Source organism: Nannospalax galili, unplaced genomic scaffold (assembly GCF_000622305.1).
Source record: "Nannospalax galili isolate Female #2095 unplaced genomic scaffold, S.galili_v1.0 scaffold213, whole genome shotgun sequence".
In the NCBI taxonomy this organism is placed as follows: Eukaryota; Metazoa; Chordata; class Mammalia; order Rodentia; family Spalacidae; genus Nannospalax; species Nannospalax galili.
The window spans coordinates 3,290,110-3,301,449 of record NW_008335195.1 but is presented as its reverse complement, the minus strand read 5'-3'; the positions used below and the strand labels follow the sequence as shown (position 1 = coordinate 3,301,449).

General features: G+C 38.5%; 1 protein-coding gene across 6 annotated transcripts in view; it reads left to right on the top strand.

Annotated features, from left to right (window-relative positions):
• Nucleotides 1–11,340, top strand: part of Myo5a (myosin VA) — a 231,618-nt gene that overhangs the window by 149,676 nt on the left and 70,602 nt on the right. For all 6 annotated transcript variants that reach the window (XM_029561942.1, XM_029561943.1, XM_029561941.1 and 3 more), the window contains 2 exons: nucleotides 3,801–4,049; nucleotides 5,949–6,042. In XM_029561942.1, the coding sequence (XP_029417802.1) occupies nucleotides 3,801–4,049; nucleotides 5,949–6,042 (343 nt within the window). The remainder of the gene's footprint in view (nucleotides 1–3,800; nucleotides 4,050–5,948; nucleotides 6,043–11,340) is intronic.

The window sequence follows — 11,340 nt, the reverse complement described above, 5'->3', positions numbered from 1 at the left end:
ATTTCATTACAACAGCATTAACATATTCAATAACAATTTCCAAAGCAAAGATGTGTCTCTTTCAAAATTGGCTGTAAAATTTTAGGTTCACCGTTGAATTAAGACAGTTATACAGTATCATACTCCATATAAACCCTATAAGACATAAAATTGAATGAGGTTTTAACCTTTAAGAAAAATCTCCATTTTGTACAGAAAAACAGATGTTTGCACGTGTGTCTCTAATTTTTTTTTTTTTTGTCTTTTTGAGACAGGGTCTCCCTGTAGCCCCAGCTGTCCTGGAACTCACTATGTAGATCAGGCTGGCCTTGAACTCACAAAGATCCGCCTGCCTCTGCCTCCCGAATGCTGGGATTAAAGGCGTGCGCCACCATGCCTGGCGTGTCTCTAATTTCTATATATCTGATTATTACTAGTCACAGTCAGTTACTTTCTGAGATCCTTGGTACCTGAGCATGGATATAAATTCATCAGGTAGATTTCAATGGTAATGTTTTTCATATCTTATTAATGTGAAACAAATTTTTGCTTCTTCCTCAAATATAACTCATTTTTTAAAATTTATTTTTTTGTGTGATTTCATACAGAACATCCCAAACAATCTTACTCATCTTTATACTCATATCCCAAATGGCATCCTCCCATAGCCTCCACTGTCCCCCAGTTGGAGCCCATATACTCTGTCATCCCTGTTACTGTCCATTGTCCATCCGCTGAGTGTAGTCAGCCTGTCTAGAGTTCCTTGTTTTAGGAAGATCAGCTCTTCCTCATCTAGCAACAATCAGTTGCCAACATTCCTTTAGATAAGATTGGGGTCTGCTGTTCATTTTCCTATTTCTATGCTGGGTTACTGTCTGGAAGTCTCTTGGGCCACCCTGGCCAACAACTCAGAGGAAGGTATCTCTTGTCTGGCCTTGTTTCTTATTATATAGCATTTAGCTATACACATGGACTCTTAAAGAAATATATTGATCACTTTAATCTTTGGTTATACTTTCCTTTTGGGTGTTTAAGACCACACAGCTCAAATTGGCCCTTTTAATCTTTGGTTATACTTCCCTTTTGGGTATTTAAGGCCATACAGTTGGCCCAGATGAACCTATTTATTTTTACTCTTAAGGTCATTTGAGGATCTGTTCCTCAGGGTCCCATGAGCTAGGGACGAGCCCCTGGTTCCTTTCTTTTACCAGTTCTGCCTATGTGAAGGTAAGTCAAAGGTCCTGCTCGACCATTGTTGGCTTCCCTTGGAAGCATGGAGGAAGTGATTCCTGTGTTGACCCTCCTCTTTGTAGACTGGATGCTGGTTCAAGTCCATCTGGTGACTCACCACAGTTACAGGACATTTTGAGAGATGCTCCATAGTCCCCTGGAACTTAATCGACCTTGCAGGGCAAGGAGTAGAAACTGTCCTTTAAGTCTTTCTGGCCAGATTAGTATAGGCCTCAAAGGATGGCTGTTAAACATCTAAGAAGGTTAGTTCTACCAGCCTGGTACTTTTTTTTAAAAAAATATTTTATTTATTATTTTTATTTTATGTGTATGAGTGTATTGCCTGCATGTATGTGAGTGCACCTGTGTCGTGCAATGCTGTGGAGGTCAGAAGAGGGCTTTGGATTCCTCTGGAACTGGAGGTAAGGACAGTTCGTAGCTAACATGTGGGTGCTGGGAATTGAACCCTGGTCCTCTGCAAGAGCAGTCAGTGCTCTTAACCGCTGAGCCATATCTCTAGCCTCCAGTCTGGTACTTTTAAGTACCATGCGCTATATAGATAAAGCTTGGGCAAAGACCAAATGTTCTTGGTACATGGGTTTTTTTTGTCTTGTTTAATTTCGGTTTTTGCGGTACTAGGGATTGGACCCAGGTTCTTACTCATGGTAGGCAAATACTATTGCTAAGCTAAAATCCTAAACCTTAGGATGAGGGTAGTGTTTTAAGCCTGTAATCCCAGAACACAGGAGGTTGAGGCAGGATTGCCTTGACTTTAAGGCCAGCTTGAGCTACTGAGTAAGTTTCAGGCCAGCCTGAACCACATTGTAAGTCTATCTATAAAACAATAAACACAAATACGTGTTGTATATGAGTGTTTTGCCTGCATATATATAAGTGCACTCATATCATAAAAGTCTATAGAGGGCAGAAGAGGATGTCAGATCCCCTGAAACTGGAGTTATAGATGGTTGCCACCATGTGGGTGCTGGGAACTAGGCTGGCATCCTATGCAAGGGTAGCCAGTGCTGTTAACTACTGAACCATCTGTCTAGCTTTACCTTTTTTCTCCCCTCCCCTCCCCTCTTCTCTTCTCTTCTCTTCTCTTCTCTTCTCTTCTCTTCTCTTGGGCCCAGATCAGCAGCACTCCAAGAACGAGCACCCTGAACCTTCTTTCCCCTGATTATTAATCTCAAAAGGTGCTACAGGGTTGGTGAGATGACTCAACAGGTAAAGACACTTGCTGTCTGGCCTGACAACCTGAGGTTGAGTCCAGGGACTGATATGATAGACGGCAATAACCTGCTCCTCCACACTCACCATGGCATGCACATCTATAAACACAACACAACAGGTAGGTAGATAGACAGATGATTGATTGATAGATAGATAGATAGATAGATAGATAGATAGATAGATAGATAGATAGATAATAGACAAAAAAAATTTTTTGGTCTTTTTGAGACAGTCTCCCTGTAGCCCCAACTGGCCTGGAACTCACTATGTAGACCAGGCTGGTCTCGATTTCACAGAGAAATGACTACCTCTGCCTCCTGAATGCTGACAGTAAAGGCATGTACCACCATGCCTGGCAATTCTTTTTCTTTTTAAGAGAGGCTCTTAATAATTTGCGTAGGCTGGCCTTAAGCTTGTGCTCCACCTGTCTTTGCCCCACAAGCTGAAATTATAAATGTGTGCCACAACACCCAGCTTTGGTGCATGGCATTTACTGTAATATGTTTTCTTTTTTTAAAAAAAATTTATTTTTATTTTATGTGTATGAGTGTTTTGCCTGCTTGTATGTAAGTACATCTGTGTTGCGCAGTGCCCATGGAGGCCAGAAGAGGGCATCAGATTCCCTGGAATTGGAGTTAAGGATGGTTGTTGTTAGCTGACATGTGGATGCTGGGAGCCAAACCTGGGTCCTCTGCAAGAGCAGCCAGAGCTCTTGACCATTGAGCCATTTCTCCAGCCCCAACCGTAATGTATTTTCAAAAGCAAGTATTCCTTCTCCTATTTCTGCTGTTAAGAATTAAGAAATTAGGCATTTTCTATGAATCTCAATTTGTGAATATGAGAAAATCACATCTATGATGCAGATCAGAAAACAGAATTAATTGTGCTGTGCTGTTCTCTATTTATGTCACTAGAAGCCATTGGTTATATTAGGTGAATGTTGAACAGGTAGGAACTAGTGCTCACATCCTCTATTTTTACACCAAAAATGCATTATCACTGTGACCTGGTTCATGATGCTCCATGTGGTTGTTAACACAAGGTATTTTGCCATTGTTTTTGCATCACAAATTTGGCTAGATCTTCTGTCATTGCTGTGATGATATAGCAAGAGCTCATAGCTGGATTTGGTGGTGCATGCCTATAATCTGGAGGCTGATGCAGGACAATCATGAGTTCAGGACCAACTTGGGCTATGTAACAAGTTCAGGGACAGTTGTTTTATATAGTATGAGCCTGTCTCCATAAAAACAAACAGAAGAATCTCATTAGTAAGCATGGTTTTCTCACTGCATACATTTGATCGTTCATATTTTAAATAGGTATTTACTACCTGTTTCTTATGTTTGTATTTAAAGAATAAAGACTACAAATGCCTCATGGAGAAACTGACCAATCTGGAAGGAATATATAATTCTGAGACTGAAAAACTACGAAATGACGTAGAACGCCTTCAGCTAAGTGAAGAGGAAGCTAAGACTGCCACTGCACGGGTCCTTAGTTTACAAGAAGAAATTGCCAAACTCCGGAAAGACCTGGAACAAACCCGATCAGAGAAAAAATCCATCGAAGAACGAGCAGATAGATACAAACAAGAAACCGAAGAAGTGAGAACTAATATTCCATCCCCTTTCTCCCATGTGAAGTAAATGCTGTCATCTTGACTGGTCCATATGGTTGTACATTGATTTTAGTCAAAGGTGTAGTGCAAATTTCAGTAGGTTACAATTTGTACTAGTGTTTCCCAAGCATTTCTCCTCATGAACAGCAAGTAAGCTATAGTCTTTGGATAGAATGTTTTAATTCTGGTAAGAACAGAGACAAAGCATATTTCAGAATGAAATTGCTGTCTAATATCTGTTATATAAGTTTCTTTTCTATTGATACAACAAAACATCTGAGACTAGGTAATTTATAAAGATCAGAGGTTTACTTAGTCGGAGTTCTGGCGGCTAGGAAGTCTAAGAGCATGGTGCCAGCATCTGGTGAGGGCCTTACTGTTGCATCATCATATGGTCAGACAGGACAGATGTACCACTGCCTCAGTAATGCAGTATCTGTGAATGAGTATGTCTCCTCACGAGGGCACAGTCTTCAAAACCCAGTCATCTCCCAATGATCCAGTATCCCCAAGTAGTCACAGTGAGTTTAGGGATTGTGTTCTTGCACATGACATTAAGAGGACACATCTATACTGTTTATTACATACTCTTTAAATGTGGTCTGAATGGGAATATAGACTCCTTTTTCTTAAGAGGGGATATCATGACTATGAAGCAAAACAGTGAATTGTCAGTACCTATGGAAACCTGTGCTAAATATGTAAAGAAGTCCTAGTGAGAGTAGATAGGATAAAAATTAATCACAAGTATGAAATTCTCAAAGGTTAAGTAAAAAGATTATATTTTTTGAAAACCATTTATATGGCTAGAGAGATGACTCAGCAGTTAAGATTGATTCCTGCTCTTCCAGAAGACTCAGAGTTCATTCCCAGCGCCTACATCAGGTGGCTCACAACTACCTTAAATCTAGTTCCAGGGGATCTTGATGCCCTCTCTGGCCTCTGTAGGCACCCCCCATGTACATGGCATACACATACACACACATACACACACACACATACATATTAAAAATTTTAAAGCATTCATATCCTTCTTAATATGTCCATTTGAATCATGATGTCCATGCATATGGTGTTCTGGTGTTAAGGCAGGAAGGTGTGTGATGACTAATCTTGGTTGTCATCTTGACACACCTGGGAATAGGGAACCTCAACTGAAGAATTTCCTCCATCAAAATGGCCTGTGGGCAGGTCTGTGAGACCTTTTCTTGACTGCTGATGTAGGAGGGCCCAGCCCAACTGTGGGCAATGATACCATCCTTAGACAGGTGGGCCTGGGCTGTACAAGAAAGGTAGCTGAACATAAAAAGGCTGAAAGCAGTAAGCAGCATTCCTTCATGGGTTCTGCTTCAAGTTCCTGTCTTGATATTGCCTTGGTTTCCCTTGATTATGGATTGTGACATGGAATGTAAGCTGAAAGAAACCCTTTCTTCCCCTTCTATTAGGGGAGATAGTAAAGAGGCAAGTGCAGAGTCTTGTAGCAACCTAGAGGAATGGCACCTAATGGAAAGAGTTTTCAAGGAGTCTCTCTGTAGAGGGTAAAATTTTTTAAATTTAATCATTTACTTTTATGTGTTTGAGCATTGTGCAGTACCTGTGGGGGCTAGAATGGTCATCAGATACCCTGAAACTGAAGTTATGTATGGTTTTTAGCCTCATTGTGGATGATGGGTACTGAACTCCGGTTCTCTGCAAGAGCTTTTAACTGCTGCATTATCTCTCCAGCCCCCAGAAAGGGGAAATTTGAGACAAGTTTGACAGGTGATAAGACATAACTAGGTGAAGACATGAGGCACAGAGATGGAGACTGCTGTATATTCTGTACATACAGTAGGGATTACTCAGTCTATTGTAACCATCTCAAGCTTACTCTTTTATTTTATAGCTGATGTCAAATCTAAAGGAAGAAAACACTTTGCTGAAACAGGAAAAAGAGACTCTCAATCACCTCATTGTGGAGCAGGCAAAGGAGATGACAGGTAAGGTTCATGCGGGCCTAACCTATACCAACCTACTTCAAACCCACATTTTATAAGTTTCAACATTATCAGTTATAATATTGGTTATAGCCTAAAATGTTTCAAAAATTTAGGCTATCATCAATAAATGTAATGTTACAAGCAGCAGGAGCCCCAAATATTTTGATTGAATTAGGTAATGAACTTGTAAACCTGGTCTCTGGCCTGTATACCAGTATGAGCTCATATTCAGTAATATCATATGTAGTTAAAAATTTGCTTTGCATGTATGAGGTAAGTTATAACATAGGATTATTATTGATTTAGTAAGAATTCTTGAGCTAATTTATGTGTAGATATGTTTGCTTATCGTTTTATACACATATGCACACATAAAACTCATATATTGTTTCTTTGTTATTATTAGTCCAGACCTGCTAGGATTTCAGGCATGTACTACCATACCTGAATATTTATATATTTTCTTTTGGTCCTTTTGAGACAGGGTCTCCTTGTAGCACCAGCTGTCCTGGAACCCACTATGTAGACCAGGCTGGCCTTGAGCTCACAGAGATCAGCCTGCCTCTGCCTCCCAAGTTCTGGAATTAAAGGCAGGTGCTACCATGCCTGGCTGTATTTTCAATTTTACATAATATTTATAGGAACAGTACAATCATTTAATACCTTATGGTAATGATCAAATCATGGTAACTAGTATTTCCATCTCAAAATTTTATTAGTTCTACTTATGGGGAACCTTCACTTTCTCCTACTCAACTGTACTTGGTACCTTTATGTAACCTCTCTGTCCCTCCTCCCCCTGGCTCCCCACTCTCTTCTATCAGATCTAATTTTTCAAATATCTGTTAATGAATGAGAACATGCAATATTTGTCTTTCTAGACTTTATTTCTTATTTATAGCTATATTGCTGAAATAATACTGCTAAGTTCAACTCTCTTTGTAACCAAACTAAAAATGGAAAAGTCTAGTTTTTAAATAAAGAACTAAATAGATATTCACATTTATTCAGTTTGTTCTTTGTGAGGTTGAGTAGAGTGATTATAAATACAAGGAACTCACATATATAAAGCATTGAGATCACCAGATAGAGATCTAAATATCAGTAATTAGTGGTGGGAATGGGAAAGAAAAGATAGGTTGAAATATGAAATATTCAACAAAATGTTATAATTTCAGTGGGATATTCAAAAAAGACAAAGAATGTCTTAAGATTTTAGTGTGAATGTCAAAGCAGTAATAGTGTGCTACTAGTAATGAGGAAATTGAGGGGAAAGGTATCTTGTATGAGACAAATTAATGAGACGAGTTATTAGGGTGTCAGTAATCTTCAGAGAAACAGACCAATAAGATAGAGATATAGATAAAGGTATAGGTATATGAGAAGGAATTTATTTGGGGGAATTGGCCAGCATAGTAATGGTAGCTGACAAGTCCCACCATAGGCTCTATAACAAGCTAATGAACCAAGCAAGCTGTTGTCATGGCTTGGTCCACATTTGTGCAACTTGGTAGTAGGGAAGATGATGGTCTAACTCACTGCTTGAGGCAAAAGACCTGAGAGTCTGGGTGCATGCTCATACAAGTTCCAGAGTCCTGAAGCCAGAGACCTGCACTTTTGATGTCCTATGGTAAAATAGGGGTGTTTTGACCCTGGAAGAGAGAATAAGAATTTGTCCTTCTGCCTTTTTCATACCACCTGGGCCCCCAGATGACTGGATGGTGCCTACTCACCCATTCAGTCCCCAGATTCATTTTAAAATATTCTCACAAATTCAGAGTAATGTTTTACCAGGTATCTAGATACCACTTAATCTAACCATATTAATGCTTAAAATTTACCATCATAAGTGTAGAACTTGGGGGTGTTTGCTAGGGCCTTGTGATGACTAATCTTGGTTGCCCACTTGGGAAGAGGGAAGAAGAATTTCTAGAAGTTGAAGAATTTCTTCCATCATATTGGCCTGAGGACATGTGTATGAGCCTTTTCTTGATTGCTAATTGATATAGGAGGGCCCAGCCCACTATGGGCCTTGACAGGTAGGTCTGGGCAATATAAGATAGGCAGCTGATCAAGCCAGTAAGCAGCATTCCTCCCCGTCACTGCTTCAGTTTCTGCCAGAAGGCATTCCTTAATGATGGACTTTAGCCTATAAGCTGAGATAAACCCTTTCTTCCCAAAGTTGCTTTTGGTCAGGGTGTATTATCACAGCAACAGAAAGCAAACTTGAGCAGGCTTTAACATGGAGATATTCTGAAATAAACCAAGAGTAAAATTTAGAGGCAGTAAGGAGTGAGCTGAAAGCTTTCCATTGAGACCCTGGTGGTGAGAGCCCTCTGCTTTTCCCCATATGGCCCCTTCCCTCCCTTAAAGGGGATGATGTAGAGGAAAGAGAAGAAATCCTGGAATTAATAACTAAGAAATAAAGTGAAGACAAGAATCCAGATGAAAACATTAAAAGAGATAAAAGAAAGCAGTCACTAAGCATGGAAAGAAAACTTCTAAGATGGAGAATGAAGAAAATATTTCTAGGAAAATATAAAATGTTATTTGAAACTGAATTATAGAAATGAAGAAATAAGGATAGATTTGTCTAGAAAAAAGTCTAATGGAAGCCTTGGAATAGCTTTCTACAAACTGGTGGAAGGAAATAAGGGGCACTTGATAGTGTCTTTGGGAAATTCTTTCATTCATTAATTTATAAATTATTGAATGCCTGCCCTAGGGAAGCACTGGGACAGGCACATGGAAATAGTAATCACTAGAGATTTATATCTCTTGCCTTATGGAGTTGGCAGAGAAAGATGATAGAGCAGTAGAAGCAGGTAGGGTAGACTGAGACTAGCCCACAAAATGCAGAGATAAAAAGAGCATATTGGTAGGAAGCTTAATATTATAAAAAGTGACTAATTTGGTCACTAAGTTGATAATGCATAGCCAAGCACCGAAGCTATATTATTTTGTATTATGTGTAGCTGGGGGCTCATCTCAGAACTCCAGACCATGTCCAGCCAAAAGCAAGCTACTGGCAACAGAAAAGGCAGAGTGGATGGATAAATGTTAGGGTTCCTTGAACAACACTTGAGAGGTGGCAAAGAAATAAACAATACAGTTGACAGAGCCTGAGCATTTTATCTAGTTAGAAATGGAGGAGTAAGCAGATGGCAGTTCAGTGTGCTAGAAAATTATAAGATAAAGCCATGAGACTGAGATAAACAGAAACTCTGTAGAGTAGGAGAGTCAGGTTCACCAAAAATCACCATTCCCTTGAGAATGACATTTTTTAATTAAAAAATTTATTTAATAACCATGATTAGAAGAATCATTTCATTACAGCATTAGCATATTCAATAACAATTTCCAGAGCAAAGATGCATTTCTTTCAAAATTGGCTGTAAATTTTGAGGTTTACAATTGAATTAATACAGTTATATAATGAACTCAGTATAAACCCCATAAGACATAAAATTGAATGAGGTTTTAACCTTTAAAAAAGAGATCCATTTCATTTTAAAATATACTGTTCCACATGGAAAAACTCATTAAAAATTTTTTTTAATTTAATAGCCACGTGATTAGAAGAAGCATTTCCCTACAGCTTAAACATATTCAGTAACACTCCAGAGTAAGAGTACATCTCTTTCACAAGTGGGTGCAAGTTTCTAGGTTCACAGTTGAATTAATACAGTTATATAATGAACTCAGTATAAACCCCATAAGACATAAAATTGAATGAGTTTTTACTCTTTAAAGAAGATCTCCATTTCATTTTAAGATATGCTGTTTCCTGCATTTTTAATGCTACTAACAATTACATGTTTGCACATGTGTCTTTAATCTCTATGTATCTGATTATTACTAGTTACAGTCGGTTACATTAGGATGCTTAGTACCTGAGTATCTTCACATCTACTAATTATTAAGGAGCAAATTTTTATGCTTTGAAGAATTATTATTATTATTTTAATTGATTTTTTAAAATTTAATAACCTCATGATTAGAAGAAGCATTTCATTACAGCTTTAAGATATTCAGTAACACACTCCAGAGCAATAGTACATATCTTTTAAAAGTGGCTTTAAATTTTAGGGTCATAGTTGAATTAATACAGTTATACAATATTGAACTCAGTATAAGCCCTGTAAGACATAAAATTGAGTGAGTTTTTTAACTTTTAAAAAAGATCTCCATTTCATTTTAGAATATATTGTTCCTTGGAGAAAGACTCATTGTTTTTGCTGCTAACACTGAGATGTTGGCGCATGTATCTCTAATCTGCATGTATTTGATTATTACTAGTCATAATGGTTTGCACTCAGATCCGTGGTGTCTGTGTATGTCTGTAATGTCATCGGGTAGATTTCAATGGTAATGTTTATCACCTCATGTTTATTACATCATGATGTAAATTTCCATGTTTCCTCCTCAAATATAATTCATTTTTTAAAATTTGTTGATTTTTTTTTGTGTGTATGTATATCACACAGAACATCCCAAACCATCTTATTCAACTATACACCCACTTCCCAGATGGCACCCTCCCATAGCCTCCCTCCCCCAACTAGAGCCCTTATACTCTGATATCCCTGCTACTGTCTGCTGTGTTGTTGGCACCCCCAGCCATTCCCCACTGCTTGCCCTTCTGGTGAGTTTAGTCAGCCTATCTAGAGGTCTTTGTTTTAGGAGGGTCAGCTGTTCCTCATCTAGCAGCAATCAGTTGTCAATATTCCTTTAGATAAGATTGGGGTCTGCTGTTAGTTTTTGCTGTTACTATCTGGGAGTCCCTTTGGCCACCCTGGCCTGTGGTATTGTTTTTATGAAGTTGGGTGCACCAGAGTTTGGTGAGTATATGTTTATGATTGTAATATCTTCTTGATTTATAGTTCCTTTGATCAGAATGAAGTGGCCCTCTTTATCTCTTCTGATTAGTTTTAAAGTCTATGTTGTCAGATACTAGAATTGCAGTGCCTGCTTTCTTCTTAGTGCCATTTGCTTGGTATATTTTTTTCCATCCTTTCACTTTGAGATAGTGTCTGTCCTTGAAAGTGAGATGAGTTTCTTGCAGACAACAAAAAGATGGGTTTTGTTTCTTAATCCATTCACCTAGTCTGTGTCTTTTGACTGGGGAGTTCAGTCCATTAATATTTAAAGTTATTAATGAAAGATGTGTATTGAATCCTGTCTTTTTTATTTCTGTTTACATTCTAGTTATAGCTGTACTTTTCCACAGTTATACGTTCATTGAATTTCTTTCCACAACCCCTTGGGTATAGTCATTCCTTTCTTTAGGTCTTTGTG